The sequence below is a fragment of the Besnoitia besnoiti genome, chromosome IX (assembly GCF_002563875.1).
Source record: "Besnoitia besnoiti strain Bb-Ger1 chromosome IX, whole genome shotgun sequence".
Taxonomy (NCBI): Eukaryota; Apicomplexa; class Conoidasida; order Eucoccidiorida; family Sarcocystidae; genus Besnoitia; species Besnoitia besnoiti.
In genome coordinates, this window is record NC_042364.1 from 1,475,457 (window position 1) to 1,492,234 (window position 16,778).

At 55.2% G+C, this 16,778-nt stretch overlaps 2 protein-coding genes across 2 annotated transcripts; both read right to left on the reverse strand.

Moving 5' to 3' along the window:
- Nucleotides 1-3,721: 3,721 nt before the first annotated feature.
- Nucleotides 3,722-5,093, reverse strand: BESB_013820 (ribosomal protein L37; the record flags this gene model as incomplete). The annotated part of the gene is made up of 2 exons (XM_029360112.1): nt 3,722-3,856; nt 4,533-5,093. The coding sequence occupies 2 exons, from the start codon at nt 5,091-5,093 to the stop codon at nt 3,722-3,724; spliced, it is 696 nt and encodes a 231-aa protein (XP_029216779.1).
- A 6,812-nt stretch (nt 5,094-11,905) lies between these two features.
- Nucleotides 11,906-16,743, reverse strand: BESB_013830 (aspartyl protease ASP1; the record flags this gene model as incomplete). Its single annotated transcript, XM_029360113.1, has 8 exons — nt 11,906-12,139; nt 12,437-12,540; nt 13,276-13,378; nt 13,831-13,991; nt 14,464-14,565; nt 14,985-15,132; nt 15,749-15,905; nt 16,529-16,743. 8 exons carry the CDS (start codon nt 16,741-16,743, stop codon nt 11,906-11,908), a joined length of 1,224 nt encoding a protein of 407 aa, XP_029216780.1.
- Between the last annotated feature and the right edge of the window lie 35 nt (nt 16,744-16,778).

A 16,778-nucleotide genomic window follows, 5' to 3' on the forward strand; every position in this document is an offset into this window, starting at 1 on the left:
AGGCGCTTCCGAGTGAGTGCCCCAGCCGAACCCGCATCGGCGCGATATGCAACAGCCCAACAACGTAGTCGCCACGTGGGGAGATCACTTGGCGGTTCCGAGACTTTGTAGCAAACTGGAGAGCCGCAGAACTGTCGCGTACAGTACCGGGGGGGTGCAACATCCATTTGTTTCTCGTCTTGGTGGTTTCTGTCGTGTTTCGCCTTCTGCGCTCAAAGCTCGCCTCTGCCGCCCCGTTCAACCGGCCTCGGTCTCCTTTGGGTTGTGGAGTCACACGTCGCCCGATCGCTCCGCGGTCCCTTTCATGCTGCGGAAGGCCCGCCTTCCTTGCCTCTCTGTGCCAGACAGGGCTTTTCAGTTTTCCCTGGAGTTTCGGCGAAGCCGCTGTTGCTCGCGGTCACGCGCTCAGCCACCACCCGTGATATGCCAACGTCACACGGCGTGGCTCGCCTCTCTCAGGGCCTCAAATCGCCATTTTGAAGCCACTTTTCAAGCCGGTCTTGGAAGCAGTGGGCTGTGCGGCCGCGCCGTGGGTCTGTGAATTGCGAGGGTGGTGACGCTCCTTCGTGCAAGCGTGTGCGGCTACTCCAACAGGCAGTACGGAAGGATCGCGTCATGTCCACACGAAAACTACCAGGAGCATGCGCCAGCAAGCCCTCAAAAAAGGAGGTATCATCCAGATTTAAGCTCACCGTGGCCGCCGATGTCAATCAGCAGACAAGCCTCTGCGCCCACTGGGGCCCAGCCGACACAGTTGCACACGCAGCACGTCCTGAGGCGTTCGTGGACGTCAAAAGTAGCCGTTACCTTAGAAAAAAAGAGAACTCGAGACAGCGCAAGTGTGAATGCAATTAACTGCAGCAGGGGAGAAAGGCAACCGCGCCATGGAACGCGGGTACGCACTGCCGCCACCGCGGAAAAACGTAGGCGACCACCGGGCACATGAGGGTGTTTAACGCGAGGCTCGGCGCTCCGCTCGCAGTAGCCTCTGGAAACCTCAGGGATCTCCCCAGCCGCGAACTCAGCACAAAAGATCTCGGAAGTGAAGAAGCTCGCCACACGTTCCTACACCAACAGCAGAGAAGGTGATCACCTTGTGCATGACAGCGAGCGGCGCGACGAAAAACAAAAGATCGCCGAATTGGCGCCGTACACGGTCGGAGTGGCCGTCACGCACCACGGGGCCACGTGATAGAGAATGGAAGAAGATTTTGACCGTGGAAACCCGCGAACGCGCAGGGGATCTGATGTTGAACGACGCCAACTCGGCCAAAAGTGCTGGCTGCGGGGGTGTTTGGAGAGGACAGAGGCAGAAGAGAGGGAGACATATCACGACCAGCATCCTCCACAACACCGTGCCCCAGTTTTACGCTGACAGTGTGTGTGCCAAAAACACCGCGAGCGGCAGTCTCTCCCCAGGCCCCGACCCCCCCTTCGTCCCGGCTTCGATGGTCGTTGCTGCGCCATCCAATTCACACAGTGGGCCACCCGGCAGCCCACCACCGGCTTCCACACTGAGGGGCCACAGTCCTCCGCAGAGCTCCGCGCAGACACAGGTGCAGAACTGGATTCCTGCTCAGATTCTCGTGAGAAAAGTGTGCGTGGCTGTGCCTCGATCTTTGCTCAGCCATCGCCAGAAGTCGCGTTTCGCCGCTGTCCGGTTTTCGCCGGACAGTCTGCGGAAGATCTGTGTTGCCGTGACACCACTCTCACAACGACGGGGGGTTGTCTTCCACTATTTTGCAACGGGGGGTGGGGGACACGGCTCTCCCGGAGGGCAAACGCAAGTTCTCTTCTTCTCTCTTGCGCCGTCATGCGCATGATGTCCGCTAACCCTGCGTTTTGTCGAACTTCTTTTCTTCGGGGAACGCACCGCATGCTGTACTGCGCGCAAATCTGTAACCCGCCACACCCAGATCTGCGAGGCTGCACTCCGCCCCCCGAAGAGCGGAGATCAACCATGTGCGGCCCAAGCAATTTGAATCGAGGTGACCGATCGCCAGATTAGCTTGCTCCTGCTAGTGTGGGGAAGATAACCGTTACCCATGTTACCTTTCCGCGTCAATGGACAAGAAACGCCGTTGTCGCTGAGTCCGTGGGAAGCATCCGCCACTACTTTCAGCCCCTCTGTTTACGGTGGCTGATTGAAGCCGCTGGTCTCGCCAACGCTAAGCTAGAGAAAGTCGGCGGCTGAAGGCATTGTGCGTGGAAGTAGAAGCCTGTTCGCAGCGCTGAGCTACCCGCCCAGTGATTCGGCTATCCGTCTGTATCTGACATACGGTGTGATGGCAGCTGTGACACATAGAGCCACACACGAAAAAGAGAATGTTCGGCCAGCGACTGGTAAGGCCTTGACTGTAATAGTATGCTAGCTGGAAGGTCTTGACAGCGGGTTCCTCTTCGTTTGCTGGAAAATATTCCATTTTCGCACGAGTCAGTGGTCTCTGCAAGGCCGCCAGCACATGTAGCTTAGAGGGAGCGCGATACCGCGCCAGCCATATCGCAAGCTGCAGTCCTCAACTCCGTCCACCTGGTGCGGCTGCGTATGGCGATAAAGAGGAATAGGTACACTTGGGGTGAGTGGCAGGTCAGAACGTCGCGGATTTGCTGCCCGAGTTCCATACTCTGAGGCGAGGCACAGGAACGAAGGAACTTGAGGGGGGTACTGCGTGACTGTGCCCTGTCACTTCACTTACGAAAGCTGCGGACAGCTGCTGTTCTAGACGCCTGCCGAGCAACAAACGCTGAAATCGTCCGCACGCCGACCGGTCGGAAGCGGAGCGAATTCTGCAGACGAGACCAGACCATACCAGTTCAGCACCACTTCCCGTAAAACGTGCCACCAGCCCAAATTATTATTTACGCTTCTTTACACCGGCTACGAGTTGCAGCCCAACAGAGTGCTTCGGGTCAGTCGCTCGAGGTCCCTGAACCAGCATCCAAAATTGAACTGAAGGGAGTTCAATCGCACATCCAATGGTTCCACGTCGGAAGATCTACGTATTGGTTCGGAAAGCCGTGCGCGGCAGCTCCCCGCTCCTGCTAATGTGATGCAAACAAGCGGCTAGTGAAGCGCAGTCCATACATCTGACCAGAACCTGCGTCCCCTCCGGCGTCAACGATTCAGGAAAGGCTGTCATTTGTCCCGTGAAGCGTTACCCGGAACCGGCACTCTCGCTCGAGCTCGCTTGTGCATCACCGACAATACAACTCATGCCATAAGCCTGGTGCGGAAGCAAGAATCGATCGTGTCGGGTCGTCTTGTTCTTGGAGTAGAGCCATGACTCCACAGTCTCTACTGCGAGCCTAATTTTCGGCCCGCCAGCCATCCAGCCCACCGACGTGGCAGCAGGAGATCACTACCAATTAGAAAAGGTCTTTGCGAAGCAAGTGTCTCACGAGCACCGGAGAGTTGTATGTGGAACGAGCACTGAAAGGTAGACACGACAATTACCGGCTTGTCACAGTCGAAGAAACGAAGGGTACCACGGTCTTCCCCCAAAACTTATGCGGAAAATCCCGCTACAAAGGAACGAACGGAATACACCCACACATGCACCCTTGAGAAGAATGGTGTCCATGTGGTGTCTTCGGCAGTTAAAGGTACACCGGCCGGCATCTTGCTCAAAGTGCAGAGGTGGAGAGGATGGCGCAACGCGCAGCGTTGCATGCGCCCGGTCAATTTGGACGCTCTCTTTTACTGGCAAGGACTAGTGAAACCTCAGACGTCCCAGAAAAGGGGCTTGACGGAACTTCGTTTAGACTTCTTCAGCCTCATGTTGTTCAGTTTTATCAAGTTCTTCGTGTGCAGGCGGGTAAACCGGAGATACTCATCTAGCGTTGCGTTCTCGATGCCCTGAAAAAAAGACAGGTCCAGCAGAGGAAATCGAAGCGCAGATCGTGGAAGAGGCACGTAGAACCGCGAGTTCGCGAAACCTGGTTCCAGATCGCGATCCCTTCGCCTGCACAGCAGGAAGCCAAAGTCAGAACTTGACGGCAGCAGGCATCCCTGGGGTCAGGGCACTTCACGCTATCCAATAGCGGAACCGAATCTGGCGCCCCAAGCCCTCGGCATCTTGCCAGAACTCTTTTAAGACCGAGTCAGTCTCAGCTTTTCGTCTGCCACGGCACAGCCGCAGGCATCGCCGACAGTGCGATGGCAGATGTCCGCCCCCACGCACCGACGTCGTGCTCGAACACTTTCGGGAGGGACGGGAAAGTTGCATAGACAGATATAGATAGACAAATGCAGTGGGAGCGACAGATAGATGCACATGCATCCCTGGTACGGCAGCGCCAATACATGCGGAAAAACGAGCGCAGGGCAACAGCAGCCTACACTGCCAACACGAACATTGACAAGCATCGTGATTCCTGACATATCGAGTTACTTGGCGTCACTATCTAAAACTATTCAGCGGCAGAATCACGTGAGAGTCAACGTGGCGGAAAAAACGGCGTCAGATGCCTGAGCTGCGTTCGGAAAACGGCCAGATTGGTTTCTTTACAGCACATGTATGGATCCGACGTACCACGCCGTATAAAAAGGTCATGGCGAGTTCGCCGTACGTCTTCTCCGGTTTGTCCAGCGTGAAGAGCCAAGCGGGGTAGTCTTTGTCGTCAAGAAGTTTGTGGTCGACAGAAATGTCCTTGAAGATATTGAAGATGTGGTCTGCCCCCGCAGGTCCGCCCTGGGGCGCCTTGCCTCCGCCCGTCGTCTGCGTTTTCTGCGCTGCGGCTGCGGCTCCGCCCTTCTTCTTGGGAGACAGTCGCAGGTCGGAGAGTTGGAAGAAAGAGGAGCGTCGGTCAGAGCTCGAAGACGTAGGCAGCTGGGTCCTCCCTGTGATCGTGCTCGCTGGGGATATCGACTTGCCACAAAAAGGAAGCTGCGCATGCCCGGGGCTGCGCGCGACGCCCGCCGCATCGTTGCCTTCGGGTCTGGTGTGCGCTCGCGGGATGTCGCGTGGACGAAGGTGGCGCTGGCATCGCAGACCCCAGAGGCGTAGAGGGTTTCCAGAAAGGGTTTGCTGAGTGAAGGTCATGGAGGACGAGGAAAGGACGTTGCGACAGGCGCAGTTCAGGGCTTGAGACATCAGTGCGCAGCGCACCAGCGGACAAAGCCCGTGCGGCAACGACGACCCTGGCGACGCTCGGGAGTGAGGGAACAAGGGTGGAGAATAGAGTGTCCGAAACCCTCGAAAGATGCCTCGAGCTCCTTCCATTTCTCTGAACGAATGTGTCGCTTGAACAACTTGCCGCGGTCCGAGGGCCGACGAGCGCTGCCCTGCGGCAAGCTGGGAGATGCGGCAGCAGCAGGAATCCAAGGAACTGATTGGTGGGCGTCCTGCGTCAGACCGGACTTCGCCGCCAACCTCCGATCGCCTGAGGCGTGAAGAATCGCAGTCGCTCTTTCTTGTGGGAAGAACTTGCGGTGAAAACACTCGCCGTTGGCCACCGGCGTGAGCCCGGGGTCGGCATCGGAGGCTTAATATGGGAACAGAGTTATCCGCCGGAAGGATGTGCGCAAACACTGGCAGCCATGACGGCCGAGAAGGACCCGCGAAGTGGTACGAAGACGACAGCATGGGAAAGCCTGGCGTTCAGAAACTGAAGCACCCAAAGAAGGACACTACCCGCTCTCCGTGCTCCAGCAGTAAGCAGCGGCGATGGAAGCGAGGAAGCAGGGCCGGCGGATGGGGCGAAAGCGGTCACGCTTGAGCCACTGTCGCAGGCTACCGCAGACCAATGATGGAGGGCGAAGAAAGGGCTTCTGGGCTGCTGCAATCGACCCGCCGGCTGGCACGAGGGTGCGTGTAGTCCGCTGTGAGTCCTCCCAACAGGGTGGCCAGAAAAGAAACATCACTTCGTACGTTCCAGCACCGACCTTCAACCCATTGAGGCGCCTAAAAATTATCTCACCCCCGGTTTATTTGTGTACAGCGCGAGGGGAGTGAAGATGGAGATCAGGGTCACGCGGCTCGCCCGTAGACAGGCGAAGTGTATGCATGCAAGGACAATGCAACAGGCTAGATGCGCGGCGGGTGGTCATATGCCCTTTCAGCGTCCCCAGCGGATGACGCCTGGCACAGTCAAAAAAGTTCAGTGGGTGTAAACAAAAATTCTTTAGCTGGGTTCTAAGCTCTCCTCCGAACCTGCCACTTGCAGCAAACTCCAAGATGAAGACTTCATGAGGTGGGCATGCACTGGAGCGACCCGGCAGGTGGTTCAATTGACGAAGAGGCTGGCTGAAAGTGAGCTCACACGCGGCGAGAGGGCGCGAGTCGCTCCAATGACAGGACGTCCAGTGGGACCTGGATTTATGCGCGTATGCTGCTGTTAGCGTTGCTTCAGCCTCATTTAACGTGTCAGTGAGGCTGATCACTAGAAGTTGAGCTGGCCGGCGCGATACAGCTGGCGGTGCACCCAGATCTATCCTGACTACCAAACGCCATGGCAGTAGCTGCCATATCTCTTTTTTGTCCACTTTTACTTCCAATTCACCAATATAAAATGGTACAAAGAGCTTACCATTCCGTTTGCACAGAAGGCCTCAGCTGGACTTGCACTGTCGCTGAGGTACACTCGACGTATAGTCTTCTTGTAAGTTCGACGACTGTTCAACAGTCTTCGAACCGTATGTACACCGCCCGCCACGCTGTGGAATTTGATTTTTAAATCTTTGAAGCTATTTTCATGTAATGGAAGGTGGAATGAACTCTCAGAATCTGGAGATTCTGCGCTGGAACAGACCTATCAATCACTTGCGGCTGCCTGTAGCGGCGATCAACAGCCGCGATCCCTCGAAGAACATACTTCAGGCATCTTCCTATTCGGATTGAAGCACCTCACGTAAACCGGATTCTGATTCAGGTAGAGATTTTTTTGAGATCGTCTTCCACTACACACTCAGTGAAGCAGCAGATGTCCGGCAGTGTTGGGACGAGTAGTCTGGAAGGACTTCTTCACGATGTCACTACGTCAGGGTGTTTAGTTTACGCGTGCTGGGTGTCTGCGCAGTCGCCACACAATTATCTGAGGCTCACTGACCCGTGGTCACCTCGCATCGTCAGCAGTATTGGGTGAGCCACTGCTTCGGTCTGGCCGCCTCCATGCGCCATCGGTCTTCTTCCTCGTGACTTACCCGTCTACCGGTTCCTTCTGCATACCCGCTGTCTGTCCCAGGTTGCATGTATCACGAAAGGGTGGAAGAACATTCCGGTCTCGGCGCGGTCCGTAAGCGCCTTGGCTAGATGGGGAAGACAATAGCGACGAAGCCTCTAACAAAAGTAGGTCGATCGGCTTGTTCTGGGCCTTTTGTGAAGTAGTTGGTTCTTCATGAGTCTCTGCCTGTTGGCATCTGAAAATACTGGATCGCCTACAGTGTCGTAGTTCAGTGTATTATCCGGGCCATAAGTGGGAGCTCCTTCCTTCATGGCCATTGTTCTCGATCGGTCCATTTCACAACTGGGGCTTCCTGCACCTTTCGTCATTCGCTGTCCAGCTCGGCCCTTCCCCCCCTTTCCCTCGGAGGCCACATCTACGGCGGCACAGCGGGTGACTCTTTCTCTTCAGAGATGTTGTTTCTGTATCTCGCATTGGGTCCGTTTACCTCATCAGGGACTCGCATATTGCCAACGCTGGCGCCCAATTATCTCATATTGTGAACAATGCATGCCGCCCACGCACTACAGGACTGGCTGACACGACGATGCTGCCGTCTACCTGCTCGCATGGTGGCAGTGCTAGAAAGCGTCGGCCAACGAAGAGACCTCAAGACCCATCGGGATCACGCTTATGCATTGTTTTTTGTTCGTTTTCTGGCCGCTGTCCACACAAGCGCTGCGGTACCTGGACCGCCACGGCCCTTCTCTCTAGCTGGTTGCGAGTACCGGCTCGCCTCTCGCCATATTGGATGCCACAGCGGCACGCGAGGGACTACAAGTCCACGAAGTTGTACAGCAAGCTCCCGTGTCAACGTTTAATAGTATGCTATTTTGTGCCACGATAAAAAGTCACAGCCATATTCTATGTCTAAGTGATGGTTCTGTGTTCCCGTCGTGGTAAATGCAGGCCTAGGATTGATCAAAGTGTCCGCTGGCTCCGGAGCAAGTCAGGTGGCACACAAGTACTGCGAGGCCCATCAGGAGTCATGACTGTCTAGATTAGCGCTGCAGACAGTGCTCAATCGTTTCGGATTCACACTGGCACGCCTGCGGTGGCTGTTTCCGCTGGCAGCGTAGCCGTCTGACGACGCCTTGGGACCGTAGTTGGCCGGGGGTGCGCGTCTCCTTATATCCGTGGCAACCCGGGGTTGCGCATCTCCTCAGATCCGCGGTACTCGCAGCCATCCAATACTATTAGAAAAGTAAACGGGGGTTGCGAAAATTTTCATCAATGGTGAAGTTCGGGGGCATCCCTCTGGTTTTATGGGTGGCCTCAAAAGCTGCGCTGGCAGTGCGCGAACGCCAACAGGGTAGGTTGCGTAGCACTATCTAGCGACGCTGCGGTTGAGGCGCACGCCACAGAATCGTCTTCGCTGGATTTTCGACAAAGGGGAACGCACACGCAGCGCGGTAGCTGGTTCCGGCAATGCAGTCAATGCAGTTTTTGAGACGCCCACTGCAAGCAATACTACCAGGATTCACGTTTCGAACAAAGGTACGTAGCTAAACGGGGCATGCCGCGGGCACACCTCAGCAGCAGTTTGGCTTGTCCGCGCAAGCAGCAAGATCGATAGTATAGGCCTCTCATATATGATTGCAGGTGTTGCCACTAGGTTGGCTTCGCCGTTGTTGCCACGGGGGTGCGTCTGTCCCTGTGCTGGAAGCTGTGGAGAAACCGGAAGGAAGCTGTTGGGTTGCGCTTTTTGCGGCACTCGAGACGAATGCAGCGCCCACGTCGGCATGACTAGGTGCACCATGGTCTTGACCGGAGTATTCGGCTGCTCTCGATCCACGTGCAGGCGGTGTATGCCCACTGCGGTCGCGCATTTGGCATGTTTTATATGACCACAGCCGAGTGAGGAATGCAGACTCTGGCGCTCACCGATAGGTTATCGAGTTGCGGAGGAACGGTACTACGTGCCTTGCCTGCAGCGAAGTTCGCATTGGCATTTGGTCAGTACGAAGTTCACAGATTGTCGTTGTATCTTGCGCCTCGACGGGACGGCACGCCATGCCTCGAGCCTCTTCCCCCCCGTGATTGCTACACCCCTCCTGGGTTGGAAAAGTGGGTATGGAGACGGACTACTGGGACGACGAAGGCTCTCAGGTGACGAGGAAGAAGAGAGAAGAAGGAGGGAGGGAGCTAGGCCGAAGGTGCCAGGTTTGCGTCGCCTCTTCAGTGGTCTAAACCTGGGACATCGAGGTCGTCCGAAGGGTTCGAAGAACAGAGGCGAACCTCATGATGAAGGGGATGAAAGCGATAAGCTACTCAAAACTATCCTCGAAAATGACAGTGGGCAACAACACCCACCCGCGCCTAGCGCTCCGGACCGTCCGCGTGGAAGTAGAGGCAAGGCAGTAGCAAATGGTCGGCAAGCTACGGAGCCGCCTTCGCGGGGGAATCCTGCATTGTCTGATATGCGCGTTTCCGCGAGCCGTGTTAGTCGACGTCCCCTCCAGACAGGTGAGCAACCCGCCACGCCTCCGCCTCCGACATCGTTTTGGAGTCTTTCCAATGCGAGTGCAGAATCAACCGCCCTTCGTCTCTGTCCGGAGTGCGAAAGTCGCGAGCAACTGCTACTGAGTATGCTGAACGGAGTCTGGGAGCGGCGGCGGGAGGAGGAGAACGTACGACGCGCTCTCCAGCAGATCGCTTCAGGTGGTCGAGGAAGTGGCGAGGGATATTCGCGAGTCTGGCGGAGTTGAGGAATACTCTTATGCTGCTAAATAATCTAAGAAAGCTGGAAATAAGCATGATGGCAGTGTTCGAAAGTTATGCGGAAAACCAGGGCAGACAGGCTATTGCCGTCGCGGGAGAAAGAGTGCAGACACTGGCGCGTGAACAGGCCGTTTGGGACCTATGGAGAGATGCTGCTTTACACGTGCGACGCAGGGTCATTTATGAGGAGGTCCCCCCTCCCCCACCTCTGCGCAGAAGTCGTGGTGGGAATGCACCTTCCGGGGCACACCCTGCAAACCCGCAGCCGCATGACTTGCTAGGCGGGATGGTAGCCGCATTTCTGGCTTCCATGAGAGCCGCCCAGGCTTTCAACGGGCGCAAGGGGACGCGGGAGTTGAGACCTCTTCTCCCGTAACGGTGTGGCATACAGAAGAGACGCAGCTTCCGTTATACTGCGTCCGTTGTACATGTAGGTCTTTCCTGTTTGTGGGCTTTGAAAGCCTCGGCTGGAAGAGAACGGCGGTAGAAAATGCCTTCAAAACTTCATACGTAGGCGGTCAGCGCGCGACGTACCGGTCCGTCGAGCTCGAGCCTACGACAGCACCGTGTACAGTGTGCAGGCTGCTGAGAGTGTCTCCTCTGTGTACATCAAAACGAAAGACCGTCCGCCAGTCGGCATTGCAGTGTCCTGCGTTATTGGTCGTGGGTGAGACTTGAGAGCCTCTTAGTTGTGTATCCCCTCCCCTATCCCGGCGAACTGTGTGTCAGCAGCAGGTATTGCCAGATGCAGAGCAGCCACTGCTCTGCGTCTCCCGCGATCATAGACCGCTTCGCGTGCGTGCCCACAGTAGATGCTCCAAAGGAACGAAGACACCTGAGCATATCGACTGTGTGTGCTTTGCACATGCATCAATGAACGTGAATCAAACGTCAAATCGATCTATATTTGTATAGTCATACCTCGTATAACGTCCCCGCCTGTTGTCGGTTGTGATCTGAGATTGCGCTGCAACTAACGTGGCTTCAAGTTTCGATGAAAACTCCTTACTGAACTGGGTTCACACCCGGATGCTCCTCCGCGTACCACAGGAGCACCTTCTAGTGTCCCGCCACGTCAATTGCTTGCGTTTGTCATCCTGTTGACATTCTGCTTGGCGTGTTCCAAATACTCCCGCGCCCAATAGCGGCTTTGCAATGCTCGCTTGTTCTAGGTTGTTCAGGGTATCACGTACACGTACGAGTTGTGTATACCGCAGTCAGTATATCCTCCGTTCTCCGATACATGGATAGCGACACCTTACTCCCTCAGTGCTTCTCGAACATGAGTGCCCTTCGCATTTGCTGTCGGGCGTTGGAACAATGCTGGGGGTGAGCGACGAAGGCAATATCTTCATTTGGTCACTTTCTACTCTCGACAGGACGTCCATACTTAGCAGATGGCGCGCCGCTCACCTGCACTGGTCCCTTAAGTAACAAGCACACTGGATGTACCACCGACGTGAGGATGTCACCAAATCGCCAAGTAATACCTATCATGGTCACATGAATAACGTATGCATACGAAATAATGCAAGTATTACCACAGCACAGCGTCGCTCGCTCCGCGTGCAGAACCCCTGCTCTGACCCGGCGCTTCGTCGCGTATTTCACAGCAATCGGACTGACGAGTAAGGCGAGACGTGGAACGGTACCACAGGTACAGAGACCAGCGCGGGGCTGCGGGTGTGAATGGGAGGGGTTGCTTTGTTATACAGCTGGCTGTGAGCACATCTACATTAGCATGAGTCGCCATCGCCGATAGTCATGTGCACGGCAGTGTACGAGCGACTGCACATATTCGGCCGACGAGGGACACTCCCCCATGGACGACGGAGTCTGGATGACATCCATGCACACAGCCAGATAGCAAAAGAAGCCCAAAAGAGTGATCTGGGATATACAGGCGTGTCAGATGAAGCAGTCACCAACCCTCGGTCTTCTGCGCGCGTGTCGAAGCTGATGAACGAATGTAGCAATTTTCACTTGCCCATTACCGGTCGGGTCTTAGCACGCGTATCTCCGTTCAGCCCTTCAGCCGGGCAAAGCCAATCTGTTTGTTGTCGTAATCGAACACCGTGTAGATATTGCGCATGAACATATCTCCTAAAATCCAGGCACGGCCAATTGGACCTCTGGCGGAGGCAGCAAGACGGGATGCCGGAGATATTATCTCATCGCTTGGCGATGCCAAAGCGCCTTCCAGCGCCTTCAGGCCCATCATACCGAAGAGGCATGGTGCGCCCTGGGTTGTGGTGACCTGAACGAAAGAAACGCGCGCAGAGGCAGAGTTTCCGGCTCCTGCGTGGTCAGTCCCATTGCACGCACACAGATCCCACACTCCTGTTCTGCATATACGACGAAAACCAGACATGCACGTTCGCGCGAAAACGGAATCGCCAACTTCCACGACGGGGACGTTGGCGCTCTCCGTCAAGTGACAACCCCACGCACGTAGGGCGAAAAGTGGTGACACAGACGGACTCTTCGGTGGTGTTGTCCGTCTGTCTGCCTTCCTCATCACTTTTTGGAAAGTCTTTGCGGCGGCGTCCCTTACTTGGATGACGAGATCCTTTGCCTTGATCGGGTACTCTTGACCTTCAATCTCGAGCTGTAAATCCCGGAGCACCTTCACCTTGTCGCACGCGATGAAGAAGGTACCTGTGAATTGCCCGAAAAAGACGCAAAACAAAAAGTGCATGACCACGGACACCCCAGTGGAATCAGACAGATTCCCTTCGTGCAACTCTTCATCCCCTTTATGGCTGGTCAACAGGACCGATGTCTTGCGCTACACACGACAACGCGGCGCTCTTTCCGTGGTGCAGCGAACAAGGAGAGGTCAGTTAGCCACCTCGTTCCCACAAGCTCAAAATGTGCGAAGGATTCACGTGATCAAAAGTGGCGGAGGGAAGCTCAGCCGAGCATGCGGAGACCTACGCCATGACGAGCACGTAGCGACCACGTAAATATCCCGGTGAGAGATAGCCAGCATCGTTCCAAAATCAAAAATGCTTGTCTCCACGCAACTGAAGCCGGCCAACGCACTGATAATGACATCGGAAAGAAAGGAAGTTTCTTGAGACGTTCCTGCTTGCGTAGCCAATATTCGTTCGCGACGCTGTTGGATGCGCCTTCTTCCGCCTCTTCAGACTTTTCCCTAAAACCCACGCAGTAGGGCAATAGCGGTGATTTTCCCTCTCAGGTCCGCAGCGTCAAACAGAGGCGCCTTCAAGACTGGATATTGTCCGCGTCGTATCACAACGTTCTGGTAAGTGAACACAGTGGCCTTTTGAGCCTGTGAGAACCGCATCGTTTGCCGATGCATCTCCAGCGGCACAGTGCGCCTTCGGGGCGAGGAATGACTGACTCACTGGTAGAGACGAAATAGCTTACCATTTACAAGGAACGGCACTCTGAAAGCTCCCATCATGGTGGCAATGGCTGTCACTTCGTCCAGCGGCCCCGCGATGAGAGAGGTTCCGCTGTCGATGATCATCTGAAGGGATACTCACACAGTTCTGTGGGTATCCTTTCTCGACTGAGTGTGCGACAGGCGTCTCCAGGCTATTATGGTAACTGCGAGCGTCGGTATACTCCAGGTGCTCCTCGTTTTTGTGTACTTTCGCTACACAGCAGGCAGCATCTATGTTTCCACTACCCTAACCTTCCCAGCTCCAGCAAGCAACGGGCGCGCATGCCACTGGGATCGTCCAGTGCCGGTCCGTGCTCAGGCATCCACTGGTGTTTGCCTAAAAATGCGTTGTACATCCCATGTGACCACGCTTCGAGCATTGTGCGAGTCCTCTAAAACCCCACGAGCACGGAACGGCAACACAGCTTGCCCAAAGGGGTTTGTCCGTCATTCGAGGCTCTTCAAACGTGCGCGGTGTACCGATTTCGCTGGCAGTCAAAACAGATAAAGCGAAATAATGGCATATCTGTTCCCACCCTCGTAGTTGGAGCGATGAGTTCTCCGTTGCTTTTCAGGCCGTTGCTGTTTATCATCCAGTAGCGCGAATCGACGACCTTGGAGAAGTTGATGTCGCCCACAAACCGATTGCGATCCACTCCGCCGATCGCGAGCTCTCCGTCAACTCCATTTTCCGATGCTGCAAGGGGACCGCGGACAGTAAGGTGACGGCAGATTGGTTGTCGTGCTGAGCGTGTTCTGTGAGATTATCTCTTTCGTTCTCGATGTTTCGGGCATCAGCGAGTACATGTCTTCTCTCTGACCCGTACTGCAGATGCAGTGTACACTTCGTACACACCTATGTGTATCGAATGCCAGGGTAGAAGCCAGAGTACACCCATAGGGACCGCTTGTAATTTAACGGCCCAGACTGCCCTGTCACCTGAACAACCCCTTGCATGGCATAACGGCATACATACTCAAGTACATCTCCATTGTAAGTCATCAGGCTGCGTTACCACCGATGGCGATCGGGGTAAAACTGAGATCATGAAGCTCACCAGAGCTCGCCATTATTTATCCCAAATGCCAGAAGCCAAAGCAGAATGCGGTTTTTCCTGCGTGTCAACTGTATCATGTCACCTCCTGCTACGGACTTGCAAGGCGCTTACCGAGGTAAAACGCAAACAACCACTTGTCAATGACTTTCTGTTCGATAGCGACTTGCATAAATGGCTTAAGGCGCTTGGTAGCAAGCGTCGGGAAGCCCATGCCTGACAGCGAAAGGAAGCGAAGGAGCAACATCTGGACGCCCACAGATCAGAGAAACGCGAACCGTGGCGCGTAGACAAAATGTGGTTATGCACGAGCCGCGATCTGAACTACACAGGTAATCCTCACATATTCTCTGTATGGCTGTACCTTACTAGTCCCGTGGGGTGTCGAAGCCACAGAAGAGCGTGGCGGGACCCTCTGGAGACTGCCTGCGCCACGAGTACTGCGGATCCCCCATCGATCTCACAAAATGATCTATATAACGGACCAACAATTTGCCAGTGCAGCTTGCTACGAGTCCTTGGTTCGTGCTGCGGACAACGACTTCATTTACCTGTAGAATCGGGACGCATCTTTCAAAGCTACACGAAAGTACGTGATCTGCTCGAGCACGATACCGCCACCGCAGAAAGCTCACCTAAAATCCCATCAAAAATCCCAAAGAAGAAGGCCGCGCCTAGGCCCTTCAGATCATCTGCCTCCGCAAGCAAAAACTCTTTGGTTCGCAGAGACGCCAACGACACATCGTCCACAGACAGGAAGCCTCCGACAGGGCCTAACGCGTACTGGATACGCAAACAAGGCATGCCAAAACACAGAATTGGTGGAGAGGGCCTAAGCCGCGAAACAGCTTCCGAACGCATGTCGGCAACAGAAGACAGTGCAGTTGCAACACCGTGTGACGACTGCTCGAGATGTGCCACACAAGGGAAACACGCTACAACTGCGCAGTCCTGTGTCTCTATTCTGCGCTAGGGCACTTATGATGCGGAAGCAACGTCAGCCCCATGAGTACGCACAAGGCACAACATGCTGTAGGGCAGAAAATCGGACCCGCTCACGCCTGACACACATGCTTGTACTTTGCATTCATGCTGGCATGTACGATAGTGATGCACGCAGTGACACTCGGAAGGGCATGGAAAACGTCTGTCCGACACCGCTAAAACGTTACTGGTGAGCTCATCAGGGGTTCCAGGGCTCCAGTAAGCGTAGCACCTTTCCAACCGAAATTCCTCGCGTGTTGTCAACCATCTCCCGTCACGCCTTAGACAAGCACGCTCTGCTTGACACGGGAGGGATTACGGAGAAACGCAGTCACTGCACAAATGGCTATGAAGCCTGAGGATTGCAGCATGGTGGTCGAGAGGATAAGTCCGCACAGGAGTGTAGAGTGGTTACCTGCACACGGTATGTCGTGCCGTCAGGTTTGTACGAGTCCGATTTGTTATGGTTGTAAGTTTTGTGAAGCAAACATGCCATTCCACAAGACGCACTGCAGACCCACAGGTCGCTGCTCCCCGTATCGACCACCACGCGCACCTTCTGCCCCGGCGTTCTGGAAAGCCGCACAGAGCCAAGGGGAGCAAACCAAACGTCTGCCTCACGGGCAGCGCAAGAGGGCTGGGGAGAAGGGCAGGCAATAAAGGCGCGCTACAGCTGGCGTGAGCTACACGCATCACGGCGCCCTCGCCGGCTTCCGCCCGTCCGTCCACTCTGTCTCACCAGTAAGAACGCGTCCACTCAGACACTATGCATATCCGGTGTACGGGAGCACACACGCGTGCATGTCAAGCGGACCGGGTCCAATATCATTCCAACGCATGCTGTGTAAGCAGCACTCCTGCGTGCACACCGGGGTCACGTACGGCGTACCATGCTACCGCCTGGGGTTCATACGTATCACGCTACGACTTGGGCGTCATAACCAGCGCGACTAAACACAGTATGGGCGCGCATACCCCGACCTGGTGCATACTGAACAAGCGCCCAGTATGCTCATCCGTTCGCGGAGGCAACGGATGTAAGACTATATTTTGTACAATCCCGCAGCATTGGTCACTGCTCCTAGTTACCTCGCACAGGCGACCCCTGGCAAATCGCGCCACTCAACCAGCAACACACTAGCGCACGGCCACCCCGCCAAAACAGGTGATTAATGTTAACGTCTGCATTACCTACCCCACGTATATTTCGGTGTAGTATTGCGCGTTCATGTAGTCATGAATGCTGATGTCATCACCATCTGAGAAGCCTGAAAACCTTCTTTCATCAGGTGCGTAAAATCCCTCATGTTGACGAAGAGCAGAGACAAGCCGTTCTTGCAAATCTGGTAGTGTGATGCTGTTTCGATCCCAACCGATCTGGCGAAGAGGCTGCATCTTGCGTAAGGGCATAATCGCAGCACCTGAACGCTCAGGAGTGGGTAAGC